The 23,664-nt window shown below is 39.7% G+C and overlaps 1 protein-coding gene across 1 annotated transcript in view; it reads left to right on the top strand.

The window, feature by feature from the left end:
* The window catches only part of SEC24D (SEC24 homolog D, COPII coat complex component), an 85,838-nt gene that overhangs the window by 40,691 nt on the left and 21,483 nt on the right, over positions 1–23,664 (top strand). The window contains exons 8-11 of the mRNA XM_049786848.1: positions 10,381–10,519; positions 12,186–12,301; positions 18,689–18,813; positions 23,259–23,450. Coding sequence (XP_049642805.1) covers positions 10,381–10,519; positions 12,186–12,301; positions 18,689–18,813; positions 23,259–23,450 — 572 coding nt within the window. The remainder of the gene's footprint in view (positions 1–10,380; positions 10,520–12,185; positions 12,302–18,688; positions 18,814–23,258; positions 23,451–23,664) is intronic.

The raw sequence follows: 23,664 nt of genomic DNA, 5'->3' as shown, positions 1-23,664 counted from the left end.
GGAATTGAACCCAGGTCAGCCATGTGCAAGGCAAATTCTCTACCCACTATGCTATTCCTCTGGCCCTATAGCCACTATTTACTATTACTTATTTATGAGAAGAAGCTATCATAATGTAAGCATTTATATCACTTTAGTGCATCTTGGAAATTTTCCAGAAGAATTTTCCCTCAACCTCCTAAAAATATTCTGTTCTTTGAGTCTATTCAACTCAAAGATTTCTGTTCAAGGTCACCCTTCAGAATCACTTTCTAGGGCATTCTGATGCTCTAGACATCTCTGATGTCTTGCAACGTGTGTGTGTGTGTGTGTGTGTGTGTGTGTGTGTGTGTGTGTGTGTGTGTGTGTGTGTGTGTATTCATTTCTGGTTTTTCCCAGTAGGTTTCATGAGGATTGGGATGACATCAGATACTGCTCAGAATTATATTCCCAAGGACCAAAATAGTTCCTGGACACTTTTGTGTTATGTGAATAATTCATTTATTTTTATTGTGCAATATCATTGACACATGTGAATAAAATAGAATTTGGATGTGAAGTAAATTTGGTGATATTTTTGTGGTAGATATCTATGCCAAAACCTATACTGGACCTCTGTGTTAAAATGCTGTTTTTGATACACACACAGGGAGGGATGAAGTAAATAAGAAAGGAATAGGCTAGAATAGTAATAGGAATAGGCCAGAAGTGAAGCTGAGCCTGGGACCTTACATTTTCGCATTATCTCTTTATCCAACATCTGCCGTTTGCTTGAGTTTCCACGTTCCATATCAAAGAAAATATTTTATTTCCCACACATATGCGCCTAACGAAAACTTGCTGTTATGCTTGCGTTTAAGATTGCTAGCAGATGAAACAGCTGTAACAAGTTGGCTAACAGCTGCCTAAGGAATGTCTTTTGGACACTAAAATTCTTCCTACATTTGGCTTAGGTTTCACTTTTATTCTCTACTCTGATGTTTGCTTTCTGTCATCTCATTGTAACTGTGGAAATCTAGTGTGTATGTGTGTGTGCATACTAATGAAAAAGAGGAAAGTTATATGGCATATGCAAGTTTAAAAAGGATTAAAATATTTTTATTGGGAAAAATAAGAGCATGTTTGACTGTCTTGATCAATAATTCTCTAAAGCACAGGATATACAGAAGAATCTTAGTTAGAAAAGTACTGCAGGGACCCAGAGTGGGGAGGATATTTGCCTTGCAGAGGCTGATCTGGGTTTGATCCCCAAGCACCACTAGGAATAACTACTGAGCACAGCACCAGGAGTAACGCCTGAGTGCCACCAGATGTAGCCCAGAAAAACAAAAAGAAAAAGAAAGAAGAAATGTATGGCATGTAGATATCATGGAACTTACCCCCAACAAGGTTTACTTTTCTTAACCATGAACTGAGTTACTGCTGCAGATTGAAAGTATCAGTCTAAGATGTGTAACACAGAGTAAAGGAGGTGACTCAAGTGATAGAACATATGCATGGCCTGTGCCAGGCCCTACGTGTAATCCTAGCACTGGATGCCCCTGGACCCTTGATGATCTCTGATGTGGCTCTGGTGGCCTCTGAGCATGACCAGGCCAGGTGACCTCATCTGGAAAGCCCTGGTTTCCTGAGCACCCCTAAACTTAGTCCCTACAAAACAAAATGAGTAGAACATAGTCTTTGTTTATTGGGGCTTGTTTATTCCATATGTTTGTCTTTTATATAACTTGAAAGGTTTTGAGATTTTTTAAATCTAAATATGTCAAATGGGCCGGAGAGATAGCACAGCAGTAGGGCATTTGCCTTGCACACAGCCAACCCAGGACTAATGGTGGTTTGATTCCTGGCATCCCATATGATCCCCCAAGCCTGCCAGGAGCGATTTCTGAGCACTGAGCCAGGAGTAACACCTGAGCATAGCCAGTTGTGACCAAAAAAAAAGTCAAACATACCTATGAGGATATAAAATGCGCCATCTATGTGAATTTTTATTATTTATTTGGTACGCCAACTCATTTTCTCTCTCTCCAGCTCATTTTTCGATATGTTATAAATATATGAATGTACTTATTTTCCTAGACACTTTTGAATTTGGTTCCACATATTATTTTAATTAAAAATTTTTTTTTAAGTTTTTACCCTGTGCTCAAGTTTCTCTGTCCCATCACTTTTGGCTCTTGGCCCAGAACAGATTAAATCTCAAAGGATTTGCTGTCTCACTTGCAAGTGGCCCCGCCAGAGCCCAGGGCTGCCCACCAGGGATGGTGACTGAAGAACTTTGACCTTGACATTGTAGGAGCTGGAGAACTCATAAGTCTCCCACTCTGAAAGCAATTTCCAGGAAAAGACTCTATTCTTTTTGGATTATTGCCTCACACTCACTGGAGCCTTCTCTGCAAACGGAAATAGCCACTTGCTTTTTTTCTGGTATAATCACTAACAATTAGTTGTATAACTACAGATTTTTCAAAGTTTTTCAGTTGTCCTATACTACAGAATCTGGACAATAGTCCGTCATTATGAATGTGCTCATGTATCAGCAGTGCCCATTTTGTTCTACTTACTGCCAAGGAGAATTTAACTGAAAAAATATTCCTTGTTCACCAAGATGAGCCTTGTGTGTCCTTTGAGATATGTCAGTAAACACCAGAGACAAGATTTCTTTTCTTGTGAAACTTCTACTTTAATCTGTCAATTGACTTGTGATGCCAGAAAAAAAAAATTCAGAATATGACACTTGCAAGGCAACTGCCAACTGCTGAGCGACATCCGGGGTCCTGAGGTTGTGTGTTAATAGAAAGAGAATTCAGTTAACCTGATCAGAAGACAAATACTGAATGTAAGAATGATGGAAAATAAAAGGGGGTTCAAGGACTACCGTGGGGTGTGTGTGTGTGCATGAGAACTACCTGAGGAGGAGGAGGAGGAGGAGAGACAAAGTTTCAGATTAGGTTTTAGGTTTTACTTAATGGAGCCGCCCACTTGACCAGGTGCAGTTCTCGTTCACACACAGACTTGCCCCGTGCACATAGGAAATATTTTGAAGATGCTTTTACCATTCACGACTGTATAAAGAAGTGAAACAAAGAGGAGAAAAGATTTAAACTTGTAATTGTGCAGAGGAAGCAAAGGGAGTTTTCCTCTAGGCTTATTATTTTTCACCCTTTCATCTTGAAAGTGGAGCCTTTTACAGCTTGCCTTTGAGGAACTTTGAGCAGAAGTGCCAATTATTTTTCTTAGGCAGAGGCAGATTGGGTTCAGAGGGGTTCTGTGTTTAAGATACATATCCATCATCTGTGGAACTTGATGCATTCCTGCTGCAGTTAGCCATGTCCTCTGCCTGTGGCCTATAATTAGACAACAAAATGTAATCCCTCTCTCAGGGACACGAGATAACTTAACAGAGCAGCGAGGCTTAAGAGAAATGTGGAAACGTGGCTCTGGACTCTAGAAAATTCCTGACTATTCCAGTTCCTTGAGAAAGGAAGCAACTTCTTCATTTCTAACATCTGTTCTAGCAAGAATATCAAGGCTGCATTTTTTGCTAATAGATGCCTAACTTCAAAGATTGCATCAGAAGAGCCCACCATCCAGGCAAACAATCTTTTTTTTTCCCCCTCTCTCTTAAAGAGTCTTTGTGTGCCATTAATTCTGTAGGCCCACCATTCTGGAAAACTAATATTATGGGCCTTCTTTAATTTGGTGATGTGTGTTTTTACTTTTGACTTCTCAGTTGACCTATTCCCAGGAACTGCTCTTGCACAGATTTTAGTAGACTCCACTTTAACCTTCTCCCCTGAACAGTGCTCCTAGCATCAGGGGGCCTGGGGAGAAAGGTCACAGCTGTGTTTGCTTTAAGACACTTTGGGCATTTCTAAGAAAGGAGTTTCCCTGTTGGTACATATTTGCTGGTGAACTTAGCACTTTAGGGTTTATTGTGCCCAGATTGAATCTCCTGTGATAAAACAACTGGCAGTAGTTCAAATGCAAATATGACTTCTGAATTTGTCATTTAAGTTTTTAATCTAGACATCTTGCATTTATTTGATAACTTGGCTATAGTAATAATAGCACAGTGTAATGCTATATGTTCAGTTCTGTCATAAATCATGTGCTGCATAAACATGTTCACTACTAATAATCTATCCTACACAAATATATAAATTTAAATTTAATAAAACCATGAAAACTCTAGAGCAAAAAAGACTAATTTCCAAACTAAACTAATACTTGTTTCAAGCCAGTATAACCTTTAAATGTAGTTATAATAAGAATAAATAGACTGACAGCATTGTCAAAGAGAAAATAAAAACGAAAAGCAATCTCTCTTGCCTTGTATGTGGCCAATCCAGGTTTGATCCCTAGTATTCTGTATGGTTTCCCAAGCAACACTGGGAGTAATTTAAGTGCTCAGGCATAATCCCTGAGCATAGCTAAATGTGGACCCCAAGAACAAAACAGAAAACAAAAACAGACAACAACAACAAAAAGTACCTCTGACACCCAAACTAGCCAAAGATGAACTTCTGAAAATAAAAACACAAAATTTTAGGTTAGCAAGGGCCCCAGGAATCCTTGAAAATACAAATATGTTCTTGGAATTAATTAATTCTGTTGTGTATCAGCCTGTATTTCTCTTAGGAGATGCATAAACTTATTTTGAAGGTATTCTGGAATCTTACTCTGTATTACTGTCCTTGAAAAGAAACCTTGAAAAGTCAACTGCAAGAGCCGTGCTGTTGGAAAATCCTTATAGTTCATAACCTGGCACTCTGGCGTTCCCCTGTCCCTTGTGGGCCAACTGAAAGTCTTATCTGGTAAAGTTAAAAATAGCAAACACACAAGCTGCTTCTCCCTCTTCTTCCCTTTGGATATCTCTATACTAGGGGTGGTCAATCCTTTTCATGTTTGTTTGTGGGCATAAGCGTTGGGGAGGTGACTCAGTCTGGTACCTCTGTCCTGCCTAATAGTTTGGATGTTGGACATTTTTACAGGAAAGTTGTTCCTCACAGATCCTGGATTTTTATATACCATTTCCCAATTCCACTTAGATCCTCCGATTAATCCAAATGACCAACTGACCATTTCTGGAGACAGAGCTGCGTAATTGAGCAGCTGCAGGCCAAGAGGAATTAACTACCTGAAACCTGAGGAATCGAGGACCAGAAACAAAAGGAATTAACTCCTGAGACTTTGGTGCTAGTGATAGATGTTTGCGGTGCTTCCTGGGGAAATGAAACTGGTGTGTGTAGGATCTTTGACCTAGCTGGGGCCACAGCTTACATTTGGGCATTTGCTTTGTGTCTTTGCGTTTGATTTAAGATCCCCATACAGACAAACATTACCTTGCTTTTCCTAGTCATATGTGGTGGAGATATTTCTTTCAGATACTTAGTGACACACAATATTGACCATGTGTTGGTAGCTGTTTGTTTTGCTTGTTATGGAGCCTGGCAGTACTGGGAGTTACCAGGGCTACTCCCAGCAGTGCAGAGAAGAGCACCCGACGTCAGGGGTCTAAATCACGACTCTCACATGTCAGGCTTCTGCTCTACCATTGGAATTCTCTTCCTGAGGTCTCCTGTATCATCCCAAGACAGTCCTTTTCTCTGAACAATTTTAGTGAAGGAAATTAAAGGATAGTGGGGAGAAGGGAAATACATGGTAGAAAATATGTCCTTTTTATTATATGTCCTTTAAATTTTTTTAAATGTGTCCTTTTATTTTTCTTTCACAAGTATAATACAAGCATTAGAAGACAGAAGAACACTTGGCTACAGTGTGTTTGTGGATGAATTTGTATTAGACCTCTTGAATTCAGGAGCCAAGAAATACGGAAGGTGGGAAGGTGGTACAGATGGAGAACAAAGGAAAATTGGATAGTTTCTTCCCAGCCATCTCCTTGATCAAGGCAGAAGGAACATTCCTTACTCAGGAGAATCCCCATGGCCACATGGCCACTATGCCTTGCCTTTTGCACCGTTGCCTGGGAATTGCACTTGAACCAGAAGGCAGGTCTTAGCTTCAGGAAATCACTCCTGGCAAGGGAAGAAATCATTCATGCAGGGCTGGGGGTCTCGTTGAATCCCTATCATCATGTGCTGCCCTAAGCACTGCCAAGAGCAACCTCGGCACTATTGGGGGTACCCCACCCCCTAAAATAGGAAATTCTTTCTTCATGACAGTGTACTTTGAAATCCACCACATCTGTCACTTGTCAACCCAGCTCCCCCTGTGCTGATGGGGAGCCTCACATGTCCCGTCTTTGAGTTGACTTAAAGTTTGTGTTGTGGTCCCATAATTCCTCCATTTTCATCCATCCAGTCAACGAAAAATTGGGGAGGGGATTCCCAGACATTTAAAATAGGTTTCCCCATCGTTTCTCAGCCTTTTGGCTAAGATCAAGTGTAAAATAGGTTTTCTTTGACTAAGTCAGAGAATTTAATAACCTGCTGTGATTTCTGTTACCTATGCCCTACTAGAGCCTACATTTTGTCATTCACTTTTATTTTGTTTCACTCAGAATAGTTTAAATTATTAATCAGGCTTCTTTATGAGCATAGGTTTCTTCACTTTGTGATGGTAATAGCTGGCATAAGCTCATCTAAGTATTATTAGAGCTATGTAAAATAAATTTAGCTCCACAGTGCCACCTAGTGGATTTGTTCTATTCCGTGTGGGTCTCATCCATTTTACAGTTAATTACTTAACTGTTTTTTGTTATGCCTCGCTTTTCTACAATGAAGCCCAGAGAACAAGGATATGTTTGCAGAGTTTAATTACAGAGCTGCTGAAACAAAAATACTAGGTCACAAACTTGATAAAAAAAAATCCCCATGTGGGCTTTTTTTTTTTCTACTTGTGATCTATTTTCTTTGAGTATTTTTATTTGCAAAATACAGTTCATGCCAAGATTATCTTTGCCTTTAGCTAAGGAGCACATTTGGCAATGCATCCTGTTCATGACATATTTGCATGCTTTGTGGCTTAATATCTTCATATGAAGCTAGGTTGTGTACTTCACAGAGTCACACAGTAACACAACACCTACCATATAAATGTTAACATGACTCTGGAACATAGAACAGATGATATATGAAAACAATCTTAAAAAAAATCAAATTAGTAGTTGCAAAGAACTATAGACAGATACATCTTTTTGTCTATTCATTTTAAGTTTATTTAAAAAAAAACCACTTATTTTTGTTGGGTTGATTATTATAGGGGCCACCTAGGCTACACCCAGCAGTGCTGCGATAGGGGGACAAATGAGAAGGGGGATCAATCCCCTTCACATGCTAGGCATGTGCTTTACCACTTGAGCTATCCCTCCTACTCCTTTAGTTTCACATCCCTTCTTTTAGCACATTGAGCTTCATTCCCTCTCCCTCCAGTGAACTATATTCTTTCTTGTGGTCTACAATAGATCATGGTACTATGCATGAACAAATAAAGACCACAATCTCATACATTTGAACATCTTGATTTAAATTAGCACCAGCGCATCTTTGGTACAGTCCTGGTACTCTCAAAGTACCAGAGCAAACCTTAAACCCCCTTTTTCTCATAGCCTTCGAGCACTTTGATGGTGCATAGTTTAGGACACATGAAAACAGAACCAGTAGCCAGAAGAGGTTTACTGGGCTCCACTCTTCCCCGTTACTTTTTCTTTTTAATAGAAGATTCAGGTGCCAGAGTGGTGGTGCAAGCAGTAAGGCATCTTCCTTGTTCGCGCTAGCATAGGACGGACCGCGGTTCTATCCCCCGATGTCCCATATGGTCCCCCAAGTCAGGAGCAATTTCTGAGCACAGGAGTAACCCCTGAGCATTACCGGTTGTGGCTGAAAAAAGGAAAAAAGAAGAGAAGTTGCACTTGACTTGTCTGGAGTTGTGTCTCAGTACCATGTATGGTTCCCTGAACTCTGCCAGGAGTGATCTTTGAGCAACATCAGGAGGAAGCTCTGAGCATGGCCAGATGTGGCTCCAAACCCCCTTAAAAATTTAAAAATAAAAAGACTAGAAAAGAAAAAACTGGTGGGAAGATATTAGGGGTGGCACATAATTAAAGCATATTTACACAGTTATAAAATTAAAAAAACCTAATATGATGAACTGATCTTGATAGTGGTTAGGGATTGACTTAACCTTTTGTAAAGTATTACATGGCTTTTCTTTTTTCTTTTTTTTCTTCATTGGAGGGTGCCATACCCCAGCAGTGCTCAGGGGTTACTCCTGGCTCTGAACTCAGAAATAGCTCTTGGCATACTCAGGGACCATATGGGGTGCCGGGGATCGAACCAGGGCCTGTCCCGAGTCAGCTGCTTGCAAGGCAAACACCCTGCCACCATGCTATCACTTTGGTCCCCCTTTCCTTTTTTCTTAGAAAAAAAAGTTATACACACTAAAGCCCAGCTCAGGAAATTGTCTCACTGTTTTTTGCACTTGTGCCTCCTACTAGAGCTGAAAGAAGCAGGCACTGGTGAGAGCCAGGAAAAAGCAGCCAGGTTAAGAGAGATGAAATGAGATAGTGCAGTGGTGGGGGGAAAAGCACCTTGTCCCACTGCCCCCAAAAGAAACTGTAAACAGTCGAAAAAGCTTTTAACATTCTTTCCTGGCATCTCAGTTGTCTGAATTGCCCACTTACCTATCCATCACTGAAGAGAGAAAGATAAGTATCTACCTGCTGACAGATGTCGTTGTCACTGGAGCCTAGTTTTATTTCTGAGGCTCATTTTGCAGCTCTACAGGTTTGAATCTGCTGAGTCTGAAGTGCTTTGGTGTTGGTTGTGACAAGTTCATCATTTGAGGCAAACTTGCCTCTGTGTAGATCTGTTCTTTGAAAACCAGGCTGGCTTCCCTTCCCTGACCTCTGCCTGGTCTAGCAGATAAGTAGTGTTTCTAGACTCTATTGAGTAATTGAACTCTTTATTTTTTATTTTATTTGATTTAAATTTTGGGTCACAACTGGTGGTGCTAAGGGTTTATTCTTGGCTCTGCTACTAAAATGGAACTAAAACATAAAACAGTTCAACTGCTTCTACCCAAACCTGTGCAGAAGTCAGGATGCTTCTTTTATAACTGGCAGGGTCTGAACTATTGCATGAAAGATGCCTTGTGAAACAGTTTGTTCAGCAGATAAAGTAAGCAGGAATACAGGCTGGTTCTCTCTGCATGAAGATTGAGATTCACTGTTCCTTCAGGTGCATTTTTGTTTTTGTTTTTGGGTCATACTTGATTGTGCTCAGGGATTACTCCTGGCTTTTCACTTAGAAATCATGCCTGGCAGGTCATATAGGATGCCAGGGATTGAACTCAGGTCAGCTGCTTGTATGGCAAGCAACCTGTCCATAATTACTATCACTCTGGCCCTCAGATGCCATTTTGAAGACATATTGTGGGTTCTTTTGTGGAATGATCTCAACTGCTCTGCAAAATGACTTGACAAATCAGATCTGATTCACTTCTTAGTTCATTCTGAGTTGATTTTTGTAAACTATGTAATCATAAAAGTAATGATTAAAGTTGGTTATATTGTTAATATAAGCTTTATTGAGTGCTATTGCCATCATTTTACTTTCTATTTCTGCAGACAGGTAACTATGCTGTCACATACATAAACAGTATACCAATGTACATATGTTTGTACATATGTTTGTATGTTTATAATTGCAATATAAGTTTAGATGAATTTTTGTTTGGGTGTTGCTTAAAAATTACAAGTCTCATTTGCCTGGCAAGTCCAAGGAGACCAGAGGAGAGTCCAATTGACAGAGCACACATGAGGGGTGTGTGGGTTTGATCACCTGTACCACATAGTCCCCTGATCCCTGTTAGGTGTGTCCCAAAGCAAAGCAAAACAAAACAAAATAAGGTCCAAAGCCTGGTTAAGGTTGTGATGCAGGGATGAAGTATATAGCTTCATGTGAGAGCCCCTGTTGGGCTCCACCGCAAGTAAGTTCCCTGGGGCCAGAGAGATAGCACAGAGGAAGAGTGTTTGCCTTGCATGCAGCCGGCCTGAGATGGACCTAGGTTCTATCCCCAGCATCACAAATGGTCCCCTGAGCCTGCCAGGAGAGATTTCTGAGTGCAGAGCCAGGAGTAACTCCTGAGCACAGTTAACAAAACAAACAAACAAACAAACAAAAAGACACAAAAAAGACACACACATAAAAAATCCAAGCGATGATGACCTAGGATCTGTGAAACCAATTACCAACCACTTTCTTTCTCTGTGATCAGAAGTCACTTCTAGCAGGTTTAGGAGACTTTATGGGTTGCTGGGATCAAACCTGGGTTGGCCATGTGTGAGGCAAAAACATCCTACACATGCTATTGCTCCAGTTCCCACTTCTCTCTTAATCCATTACCTGCCTCTTTCTTCCCTTGTCTTGCTCCTCACAGACTCCACTTTTCTTGGTAAATCATGGTGATAGTGGTCCGGTGAGATGCAACAGGTGCAAAGCCTACATGTGCCCCTTTATGCAGTTCATCGAGGGTGGAAGGCGGTATCAGTGTGGATTCTGCAATTGCGTGAATGATGGTAAGTTGTGCCCTGAGTCCTCACAGTGAAAGTTTCTGAGCAGTGAAATAGATATTTAAGCTTGGGGGGGGGGAATATATACGTTGAAACTTTGTGTGTATTTGTATACAAAATAAACCAGCTGTGCCTTATCTAAACAAAGTAGACTTTCAGTTGCCTCTGCTGAGCCTGGGTGGAGGAAGATGGAGAAATACAAATATTGTAGCCCGATCTGGGCACTTGCTTTACACCTGGCTGATCTGCATTAATTCCTGAGCGCAAAGCCAGGAATAAGCCCTGAGCTCGTGTGTGTGTGTGTGTGTGTGTGTGTGTGTGTGTGTTTGTGTGTGTGTGTGAGTGTGTGTATGTGTGTGTGTGAGAGAGAGAGAGACAGAGAGACAGAGACAGAGACAAACAGAAACAGAGACAGAGATGTTGAGTTTCTTTTGATCTGATAGCAACTTTCACATGGCAAACATTCTTTTATGAGTAATCCTGAGCATTACTGGATATGGCCACAAAAACAAAACAAAACAAAAAAACTAACTTAAAAATGACCAGGATATAATAATAAAAGAGAATAATCAAGTTAAAAAATCAATCAAAGGGGCCGGAGAGATGGCATGGAGGAAAGGCGTTTCGAATCCTGGCATCCCATATGGTCCCCCGAGCCTGCTAGGAGCTATTTCTGAGCATAGAGCCAAGAGTAACCCCTGAGCACTGCCGGGTGTGACCCAAAAACCAAATATATATATCAAAATCAACTTTTTAAATAAATATACTCTAAAGTAAAAAATTCTTTAAAGTCCAGCTGTACTTCATGCTGTTCATTATTCACAAAAACGAAAAAATACCCAGTGAAAAATGCTGAGTTGTTTCAGAACAAAAGACATTACTTCTGCAGTTTTCTGAAGGAAAACATTGTTCTTTATGAAATGCTTAAAGCCAGGGCATTTTGAGGTATTCCATGGACTTGTATTAGCAGCAGTTTAGTAGCCAGCCCTATTAATCTCAGACAGCAGAAGCTCAGAGATACCAGGCCATATTTGTCCAACTATTCAGTATGTGACTCATAATTGTTCCTGTGCTATTGGATGACTTCCAGGGTTTAGCCAGAATGAACTTTCTTTAACAGTTGAATCAAATTAAGAACTTCTCAGCTGGGATGGCTGTGGAGTGGCCTTTTCCTAATACAGTAATCCTCACCACTCTGCAACCCAAACATGAGCAGATTGGCATGCACATCCCCTGTGGCTGAAGGCATCACTTCATTAAAGAGGAATAAATAATTGTAGTTAATAGTGTTGTGCCAATAACTAGTGTGTGGTTCTGTTAGGTGCCTTAAAAACTCAAATGGTTAGAAAAGCCAGAATTCCTTTTTAAAGAGGCAGTTAAGCAAAAACAAAGCCTGGCTGTGACCGAAGCAAAGCACACATACTGTGATGTCTTTAGTCTGTGATGGTTCCTTGTTATCAGTAATTTTGTAGAAGGGGCAAGAGAGTTTTTAGAAAATCCTTGTACTTTCTAAGGCATGTTACTTAAATAGTGGCTATCTAGCAATACTGCATTCCAACTTAAAAAAATTTTTTTAAATACTCTCTTCCTCCCATAATAAATTTTGAGAACAGACCTAAATTGCCTGTGTTAAGAAAACAAAAGATTTCCTTTTCTATTTTGTTTTGATTAGTTCCGCCATTCTATTTTCAACATCTGGACCACATGGGAAGAAGACTGGACCACTATGAGAAGCCAGAGCTATCTCTAGGATCTTATGAATACATCGCAACTTTGGATTACTGCAGAGTAAGTGTTCTTAGGACTTGGAGTAATTTAGGTGGGGATGTCGACTTCAAGTCAATCAATTTCACTTGAAAAGAGCTCTTGACTCAAGTGTTTCTGAGGATGCCAGGGCAGATATAGACTCTAGGACACAGATCAAGTCTTCTAGGCCATGAACATGATGACATTGTCACACCATCCTGTGCTCTGTTCAGTTTTTTTCCCTTCTTTTGTTTAAACACCATAGTTACAAAGTTGTTCATGATTAAATTTAAGTCTTACAATGTATGCCAGCCTTCACTAGTGCACATTTCCCACCACCAATGTCATAGTTTCCCTTCTATTCTCCCCCCCCTGCCAGCTTGCCTGCCTCTGGAGCAGGCATTTTACTCCCCTCTCCCTGGCTATCTCTCTCTTTTTACCTCTTTCTCATCCCCTTTTAGATTCTGTGGTTTGCACTATTTTAATGAAGGGATCCTGTGCCTATCTCTTTATTTCTGTGCCCAGTTCTTGTCCAGTGTGATTAGTTCCATTTATAATTGTCTTAGTGGTCTCCTGTCTAGCCTAACTGTGCTCCACTACTTGTAGTGAGCTTCCTAATGGACTGGTCCTTCAGGTCAAATCTCTATTCAAATCTATTCAAATCTCTGGATATTATTACCATACTGTTGCTCAAGACAAAAAATGTTGCCGGAAGTCAAACAGAATGACTTAAATGTGATGTCCCTCACAGAAAGAATGTGCTGGAATTATAAGGCAACAGTTCCATGTATAGCCTTTGCCCTGCTTGTTTTGTCAGTGATGTAGCTGCTTCTGCCACCTGAGGGACCCCACAAGGGAAAAAGAGGAGAGGAAAGAGAAGTAGAAACCAAATACCTTTTTATTCCCAATAGAAGTCTGAAGTCTACTGATGGGGGTGGGGGAGTTGATTCTGAGAAAGAGAGGTAGAAGTTCACTCACCAGAGGGGGGAGGCCCGCAGATCCAGGTTTCTGAGAGAATAGAGATAGATACAGAGCAGATAGCTTCTCCCTGATGCTTTATATTCCCCCCACCCCCACACACACACTCACACAGACCGGCTGGCACTGCTCCAGTTTCTACCCTGGTCTCTCCCTTCAATTGTCAAAGTTTTTCTTTTTCTTTTTTTGTTGTTTTGGGGCCACACCCGGTGATGCTCAGGGGTTACCCCTGGCTATGCACTCAGAAATTGCTCCTGGCTTGGGGGACCATATGGGACACCAGGGGATCAAACTGCGGTCCACCCTAATCTAGCGCTGGCATGGCAGATGCTTTACCACTCCACGCCACTGCTCCTGTGTTCGTTGTTGTTATTTTCATAGTTTGGACCATTTATCTGTGACAACAGTTATTCCAATGGAATTTGAATCTCTGACATGTTTCCTTATTGTGAGATTCTGATGCCCTTGGGGACAAGCATCTTACAAGAATCCTTGTCATCTTTATGGCATTGACCACAGTATCTGGCATCATGTAAAAAGCTGATAACTGTTTAAGGAGGATTAAGTAAATGAGGAGAAGTGAATGAATCTTCAGGTACGTTTTTGTTCCTAGGACTGACAAGTTGTCTTCTCCAATATTATAGTGACAGTGCCTCAGAATGATGGTCTTATGCACAATTAAAATTTGCCAGTGATTTGAAAGCATCTTAGATATTAAGACAGACTCCAGACTGTTTGAAGTACCATGTGCATCTTAACTTAGATTCCTGAGTTATTCTCACTTACTCCCTCTCTTCCCCATCTTAAAGGAAATTTTTCCTGGTGCCCAGATGCCATAAAATAGATCCAGATTTTTATTTTGTAGATACTTACTAAAGATCCAACTACATATTGACTATAATTACAAAGAATATTTTTCTCTAAAAATGTTCCCATTGTTTGGATTTTATTTATATCTATTGACATAACTTTTTCATCTATTTTCTTGTTTCTTATAATTTGGTGTTTTACCTAATTACATAGAATATGGCTATTACAGAAAAATGAGAAGCTTTATTGGTTTAAAACAACATAACATTTTAGTATATTCTGAGAAATAAGAACTCTTTGGGGGGGGGCAAATGCTTTATTTCAGGCAAAAATAATGCTCTAAGATGTCAAGAACTTTTGTAACCACAATTTATTCTTTACTACTATTGACTGGAGGAAGGGGAGGATCGGGTAGAACATAAATATTTGAAGTTCTAATTAAATGTAATAAACCATTATAACTAGTAATGGAAAATTTACTCACTGATCTTTGCAACTGTACCATAAATCTAACCAGGCTCCAAGTTTCCACTTCTGTGCCTAAAGGCTGCATTATCTTTATTTTTATGCTCTTTTTAGTGGAAACTTAGGCAGAGAGTCAAGACTATTTCTGGGAACAAAAGTTTTGGTATCTTTAAACTCTGTTATCTGGAAATGTTCCAGATATCTAATTGATGGGAAATCTTACCCATCAGGCAAGAAACCAAGTGAAATTGTATATTTTGAAGAGGTTTTTGTTTTTTGGAGATTGCTCTTATTTCTCTTCTAAGTTCTTTTTTTTTGGGAGGGGGGTGTCACACCCAGCAGCGCTCAGGGGTTACTCTTGGCTCCATGCTCAGAAATCGCCCCTGCAGGCACAGGGGACCATATGGGATACCAGGATTTGAACCACTGTCCTTCTGCATGAAAGGCAAATGCCTTACCTCAATGCTATCTCTCCGGCCCCAATTACTCTTCTGAATTCTTAATAAGAGGCTGTAAATAACTTAAAAATTAATGAAAATTAAAATGTAAATTAAGCTTAATTATTTGCCTGAAGAATTTAGATGACAAAAGGGGTGTCTCATAATGCTGTTATTAAGTATTAGAATTCACATTTATTGGCATTTACTAGTTGGAATATTAATTGTCTGAAAAGTTACTACCTTAATATGGGGAAATTGAACCTTTGAGGTCTTAGGTTCCAAACTAAGGCCAAAAAATTACAACAGGCCCAGGCTAACCCCTGTCTCCATGCTCACAGAACCCTCAGTCCCCATTAATAAGTATGCTCTGGCGATATAGGCAATATTTCTAAAATCGCCATGGAACTGAAATGATATGTAATGAAAGATCTTAGCTCTATTGCACATCAGAATTTTTTACTTCAATGTTTAAGAAACATATTGCACAAAATTGTGCCAGCCAGAAATGTAAAATCTCATCTCTGCTGGCTCTTTTGTTTTCTAAAGATGATGCTTCTCCATTATTATTTTTTTTACTTTGGTATTTATTGCATACTTAGTATGCCCAAGAGTCTTTAACTGTGCTGTAAGGGACATTGAAATAAATAGAACAAGAAACCTTATATCAAAATACCTGCCTTGTGTGGTTACCATGTGTAAGTGCCATTAATGACTTAAAATGTAAAGGATCATAGAAGGATTCATAAAAGAGAGTAAGTGGAGATCTTGTTGAATCATGAGCCCTGAGGACAGACCTGTAGGACTGAAGAAAGAAGAAAAGTCTTAGGAGAGGCTACAGCTATATACTTCAGCATGTAGGAAACTTGTCTTGCATGCAGCTGATTTGGTTCTATTCCCATTATCCCATTTAGTCCCGTGAGCACCACCAAGAGTGATTTCTGAGTGCAGAGCCAGGAGTAAGCCCTGAGCAAAATATGAGTAGAAGAGTTTCACAAAGGAATTTGCAACCCAGTCCACATTGTTCAGAGTAGTCAAATTTTGTAGAGGAGTGTTGTGGGACAAAGATAATTGGAGGGTTGATTCCCCTTTTCTCCAAAGCACATTTGAATTCAGATTAAAAAAACAACAACATGCCAAACTAAACACTTTACTGGCCAAATTATTGGCCAATGCCTATAGACTGTGACTTCTGAATAGGAAATGTTTTGAAAATGGCAAACACTAGTGAGTGGTTATCTAAAAGAAAAAAATGGCAAACACTCAAATTAGTTGAAAGACTGTTTGGGGAAATAATAAGAAATAAAGCTGGGAAACACTTTGGAGCTATAGTTTGACAATGTTCTAACAGCCTATCTTTGTTCTCTCAAAGGATATATATCTGCTCAAATGAATACTAAGGCTATGGAATGAGTAATGCCAACTCACTAAATCATGAGGACAATTAAAGACAAGGAGGGAGTTGTTTCCCTCCATACATATGTATCTTTTTACTTAGACAACCTCTAATATCATGCCATGTTTTGAGCCATTTGCTAAGCTCTGGAGTCACAGCAAATTTCCTGTGTTTGGAGGCAGTATTATTGTGATCTCTATTACACCTTGGATAGTTTGATCTATCAGTAGTCAATGTTCTGAAAGGTAAGAGATTAGGCTTAGGGAGGTATTAAAAACCAATGCAGTGGAGTGGGTTAGGCCAGAAAAAGAAAATGAAAGTATTATAGAAATTCCTTGAGAAATCCAAAGTTCAGTTATCATATGTTTCAACAATTTTACTGCTGATTCCATGCCAAAGATCATTGTAAAGAGAGTTTCAAAGTAATATTCAGATTTGTTGCAGCCTTACTTACAATAGCAAGGTAGGAGTCATCCAAGAGGCTACTAGCAAATGAGTGATCTGCTAAATATGAAAATATTTTATTTTCATTTAATAAAGTTGAGTACATATGTCCATACAATTAGATATTATTCAGCCATTTAAAAAAGGAAAGACAGGTTGCCTCATGGATAAATATTAAGGATATTGTACCAAAATAAGCAAGCAAGGCACATAAAAGTGAATATTATCTCATTTTACTCTTAGAAATTACCCTAGAGTAACCAAGTTCACAGTGACAGAGACAATGTAGAAGTGTGGTGGTTGGTTCCCAGGGACTAGAGAGAGGGAAGAATGGTAAGTTATTGTTAATGAAAGCAGTTTCACTTGTGCCAGATTAAAAGAGTTGTGGAGTGGAGGGGGCGATAATTGTACAACATTTTGATAATGCTCCTGAACTTCACTCTTAGCAATGCTTAAGAACATAAAATTTGGGACCCAAGAGATAGTATACTATAGAAATCAGGGCACTTTCTCTGCATGTAGCTGACCCAGGTTCAATCTTCAGCCCCTCATATAATCCCCCCAAATCCATCAGGAGTGATCCCTGAGTATAGAGCAAAAAGTAAGCTCTGACTACCACCAGGTGTGACCCCAAAACAGAAGAACACAAAACAAAAAACAATGATTAATTTTATGGTGATCCATTGTGGAAGGTAAGGGAAATCATCAGTTTCCTAGAGACAGTGAGATATCAAGTCCAGATTATTATTATTATTATTTTAAATTTTAGGTTAGGCACTATCTGTTGCAGAAGTGTTGGAGGAAGGGTTCCAACATATCATTGCAGCACTGCATCCACCACCAATGCCCACTTTCTCTTCACCACAGTCCAGTCCCACCTATCCTTATTCCTGCTGAAGACCAGTTCTCACTTCCTGTTGCCTTTTGGCCTTTCTTATTCCCCTACTAAGTTTCTTTTTATCCTACATATGAGTGGGGCATCATTATGTGTCTGTCCTCTTCTTTGACTTTTTGTCTTTATTTTAAATAGGTTTTTCTTGTTGCAATTTTTTATTGTGATGCCAGAATGCTACCTTGTATATAGACTGAATTAGAATAAGTTGGAGGTTTTGCCTCATTTTCTATCTCTGGACATTTAAGTAAATGATTTGAGAACCTTTTTATTATCATAAAGATAAAAATTATATTACTCTTTACTCTTTATTCTTTCATGTGTGTCACAGAAGTTGTTCACTTGGAGGCTCTCTTTTATAAATGTATTTTAAGACCCAGTAGGAGAAACACTTCTTTCTGTGGGTGTTTGAACATTAGCCAGTAGAGGGATCAAAAACTATGAAATATTTACAGAGTATCTGCTTTGTATTATAGTGATTGTTTTAAACAGATACAGAAAAGGTCTGATATGTCATAACTATGTAATCCATAGAAAAGTATTTATTAACACAGGAAAATTCGTACAAGTGTGCAACTCTGTGTTAGTGCTTTGGTCTATTAAACTAAAAAAGCTTATAAAAGAAGAGAAATGAAAATAGTACCAGCAGTGACATAAGTTATTTTGTCAAGTACAAATGCTATTATCTAATTTATTTGTCAGCTTCCTCAGTCAGAGATGGAGACACTCCTGCAAGGCTACTTTCCCCCTGGACAGAGCTGGTCTCTGAATTTGTGCCAAAGGGACCCTGCTCTACTAGATAGTGTTATACTACCATTTAATCCAGCTGTGGCACCCCGATCACACCCTAGGAAAAAAACCCAGCTCTTCTCTCATCTCACAAAGACTTCATTCCACAGACTCTTATATGAAACAAACCACTTCTAATATTTCTAAGTGGTTTGGTGGGACACTGGGGTGTATTTGCTTCATAATTGTATCTCCGTGTGTGATTTGCTTTCCTGCAGAAGAACAAGCCTCCCAACCCACCAGCCTTCATCTTCATGATTGATGTCTCCTATAGCAACATCAAGAACGGCCTCGTAAAGCTCATATGTGAGGAACTGAAGACAGTACTGGAAAGACTTCCAAAGTAAGGGAGCTGCCACCCTCTTCAGAACTGAAGTGCCATTACTGACCTCATTTATGGGCCAGGATGCAAGTGCTGAGTGACCCACTGGTTATTTTTTGTTTGTTTTGTTTTGGGACCACACCTGGTGGAGTTTAGGGGTTAGTCGTGGCTTTTTATTCAGAAATTACTCCTCTCAGACTCAGGGAACTATATGGGATGCCAAGGATTGAACCTGGGTGGGCCTCATGCAAGGCAAATGCCCTTCCCACTGTGCTGTCACTCCAGTCTCTACTACTGGTTTCTTTGGCTGAGGAGGACATTGAACAACTCTTTAAAATTAAGTAGCATCGTTCTTTGGAATCCTTAGAAGGGCACTTGATCTTTTGTACAAAGCCAAAGAAATTAAGTGATTTAAAAGTAGTTAGTAATTTTCTAGTAAACAGCATTCATGATGAATGATATGAGGAGAATCCTAGCCTGGTGGCAGGAGAAACATTTAAATGTCTTCTTGTTTGCATTACAGAAGTCTTGGTATTTCAGTAGTGGCTAGTAGTCAGTGGGCATACTAGGGAATATGAAGTGGAGTCAGAAAACAGAGTTGTGGTTCTTGTGGCTGAGATCAGGAGCCAAATCTTTTGCCTAATCCCTTTGCTCCCAAGTCCTGTGATGCTGGGTATTCAAGGTCCCTCCTGTGCTTGTCATTGCAGGGCAGTGACAGAAGGGAAGTTGCAAGTGTGGCTGTTCTAGTTCTTTAGGCTAGAGCCTTTATCTGCCAGGAGACTTGGGAGCAGTGTATATAGATTTGTTTCTCCCAGGAATGATGCACCTAAGATGCTAGGAAAGGCAATGAGAACTCGAGTTTTCCACTCCACATCTGGCATAGCAACCTGTTCTGGAAAGGGCTGCTTTGTGTGTATACTGTCTTGGGCCTCCATACTTTGGAGTCCACTCTTCAGTGTCCAGTCCATTTGTGGATAGTACTTTGGTGCCTGTAACACTCAGAGAACCAACTGTGGACCTCCCAGAAGTGGTTTTGTTTGTCTCCCTGAAGCTGAAGTCATAACATTCTCAAGAATAGTTTGGAGTGGGAAAAAAAAAATCCCTGAGGATGTTTAGAAAACTTTGAGGTGATTTCAAACAGAAAAATGAAGGATGAGTCTGGGGCCAGTGGAAGAGGGGGCATTCAAAAGGAATATGGCATTTGCCCCCTGTTTGTGCCCATCATTTTTGTGACCTCATTCTTGTGCAGACTTGAAGAAAGGGATTTCTGCTGACAGTGACATCATTGGCCAGAACTCTCCCAGGGGGCTATTTTAATTCTGAGTTTTTAATTCAAATGAAAGAAAACCACTCTGAATTCTGGAAATGCTCCTTCTCATTGCTCAAACTGGTTTAAATTAAGCTATGCCATTTCCATAGACATTTCACCAGCCCCTTATTCCTGTTCAATGCAGGGGTGATGTGACATCTACGACCCACTAATGAACTAGACTAGATGCAACCATAGCCTTTCTTTGAGCACTGGGATAACTTTCATGTCCTGTTGGAGCACATTGTGATTTGGCAACCGATAGGAGGAAATATTAAAAGGATAATGTTCATTGTTCCCTGACCCTTTGCAAATTTATTTCTGGAAAGTTTTTATTTAAGCCAAAATTACTTTTCCCCTATTTTCTTTTTCAAACAAATCCTGGTTATTTTCCCTCTAACCAAATTCATTATGAATGGGCTGTTTATAACTTTATTGTGAGATTGTCACCAATTTGATTTACTTTTTGGAATTTAAGCAGATAATATGCCAGATGGTAGTTTTTTGTCTTGCGGGGGGGAGGGTGGAGGTTCCTAAGCAGTGCCTTTTCAGTACAGTTTAATGCATTAGCCTGAGACTTGTATTAATGCTCAAAGCTGTGGTGCTGGAGTTTCTCAGGCCATTCTAAAACAGTGATGGACAGCTCCAAACCATACCCAGTGCTGCTTGGGGTCACAAGAACTGCACCTGATGATTCGTGGGGGAACAAAGTGGTATATAGAAACTAGGAACATACATTTGGTCTTCACTGCTTTTGTACCCCAAATCCCACCAATATTTATAAGTTGCCCAATAATTCATTTTTATTCTTCTGTCTTGCATGTTCATCTAATTACTAATATCTGCTCTGTTGCTCTATTAGATTTATTTCATTAACATAAAGATGTAAGAACTGAGAATGGGGTTCACTGAAAAGCAGAACAAACACATGTTCTGTATGATATCTCATATTTAAGTATATGAAGGAGAGCTTAGGAATTACCGGTAGTTCTCTTCTGATACAAAATTAACAAGGCAGTCATACTGCCTTATAAAAAAAGAGAATTTAAGGTAGTTATTTGTTTCACAAATGAGTTTAGAGACTGGAGAGATAGTACAGTGGGTAAGACACTTGTCTTGCCAACAGCCAATCCAGGTTTGGTCCCTGGAATCCTGTGTGGTTTCACAAGAACACCTAGGAATGATACTTGAGCACAGAGCCAGGAGTAAGCCCTGAGCACAGCTCGGCATGACATCCCCGCCCCCCATGCAAACATTTTAAATGTCCCCATCGAGACCTAACTAATATTTTGCTATCTATCATGTAAGATATTCTGGTTAGATGTTACTTGAAAATGTGCATTTATATTTAGTAAATTTTAAGAATCCAGGATATTTTCTTTCCCTTCACCGAAAAAAAAAAAAAAGTCCAAATCCAATGGGAAACAGCAACCCAGAGTTTACTCTGCAGTTTTTCTTTTATATGTTTTTTTCTTAACTCCCAAGCAAATGCTAAACCAACAAATACCCTTCATGATTTTCTGGACATTTTTCACCTTATGTCTTAGAAGGCTTATTTGGAAATGGGAGCTGTGTCTCTGTGTTGTGTTGGTGCTCTGGCTCCCAAGTACATATTCTAGTGTCTACTCATTCCTGAGGGGTTGGGACTTCAACCAGGCTGAGTTGCGTATGGTGCCATCACTGAGCTAGAGTTGAAAAGATTAGAATAATTAGCTTAACACCTGGTGTCTAACCATTCCAAATGGGGTTTGACCATCCAGGAATCACCTATAGTAAATCTTTACTTCCTCCTATTCTAGTGATCTTCTGGGGAGCAGTGAACTAGAGCCAAGTATCTGTGAAATGTTCATTTTAAAAGCCTGATAGACTAAGAATCCAATGAGAATAATTTTTAAGAATTTGGAAAAGGTGGGGCTGGAGAGATAGCATGGAGGTAAGGCATTTGCCTTTCATGCAGAAGTCATTGGTTCGAATCCCATCATCCCATATGGTCCCCGAGCCTGCCAGGAGCTATTTCTGAGCATGGAGCCAGGAGTAATCCCTGAGCGCTGCTGGGTGTGACCCCCCCCCCCCAAAAAAAAAAAAAAGAAAAGAAAAGAAAAGAAAAAGATTCTTGTTTCTAAAATTGCCAAGTATTGATGTAAAGTTTTGGGCTAGGAGGATTAATTTAAATGACCCCTATCTATCAAGAGCTCATTGAAGAACAAATATACAGTTATCAAAGGAAATAAAGAAGAAACTGAAAGAGTCTAAACTACACCATTATGTGGCTCTTGAAATCTAGCCTATTTTCTACTCAGATTTCCTAGAAATGTATGAAAAAATTATATAGGAAGAACAAGTTTCTTCTTGAGAAAAAAAGAAAGCTGTTCTGGGGGCCAAAGTGATAGTACAGTGGGTAGGGTGATTGTCTTGAATGTAGCCAATCTAGGTTCTATCTCTGCCATCAAATATGGTTCCCTGAGCATGTTAAGAGTGATTCCTGAGCACCCCAGGATATGGCCCCAAAACAAAACAAAGTAAAAAATTGGCAGATCTGAGGCCAGAGCAGTGGCGCAAGCAGTAGGGTGTCTGCCTTGCACACGCTAACTTAGGATGGATCGCAGTTCAATTCCCCAGCGTCCCATATGATTCCCCAAGCCAGGAGCAATTTCTGAGCATATAGCCAGGAGTAACCCCTGAGCGTCACCGGGTGTGGCCCAAAACCAAAACAAAACAAAACAAAAATAGCTGTTCTATGAGTGATCTAAGATTGCCTTTCTCTTGCTCCAGCAATCCCAGCAAAGTCATCTGGCTTTTGGTAAATTCTGAGAGCACATTTTTCTAAAGAATGTAAAAAGCCTAACTTTTTTTATTCGGAGGGGGGGGGGGGAGACAAAGTGCTGTGGATTAAAAATAAATATATTAAAGTAATGTGAGAAGATGTTTTTATAGTATTAATTTGATTTTTTTTTAACCTAGGAATTTCTTTCTCCCTTAGTTTGGTAATTCCTAAGCACTGTGACTCCATATTGTTTCCACCTGGAAGTAGAAATTAAGACCCAAACTTCAGCCATATCTGCTGTATATTTTATAGAAGATATGCTCATGTAATGTGAGGTAGATGTATTCTTCTCATCATATATTTATGAAATTACCTCTTTTTTTTCTCTTATAGGGAGGAGCAAGAGGAGAATTCAGCAGTCCGTGTTGGTTTTATCACATATAACAAAGTTCTCCATTTCTTTAATGTGAAGAGTAATTTAGCACAGCCCCAGATGATGGTGGTAACTGATGTTGGAGAAGTCTTTGTGCCTTTGTTGGACGGTTTCCTTGTCAACTATCAAGAGTCTCAGGCTGTGATTCATAAGTAAATACCAAATGTCCTACAATGTAGATACAAATCAGGCATTGGTTCAGAATTGTCCTGATTTTCATTCACTTATCATTTCATTTGGTCATTAGCACAGGCTTTTCAAATATGGATTAAGTAAGTGTTTCCTTACGTTAATTTTGACTCTTCTTAACATGGCCAGTCTCTAAAAAGAATAATTTTGTTTTATACCACATCCTATCTTGTCAGT

Source organism: Suncus etruscus, chromosome 14 (assembly GCF_024139225.1).
Source record: "Suncus etruscus isolate mSunEtr1 chromosome 14, mSunEtr1.pri.cur, whole genome shotgun sequence".
Lineage (NCBI taxonomy): Eukaryota > Metazoa > Chordata > Mammalia > Eulipotyphla > Soricidae > Suncus > Suncus etruscus.
This window is presented reverse-complemented; position numbering and strand designations above follow the sequence as displayed.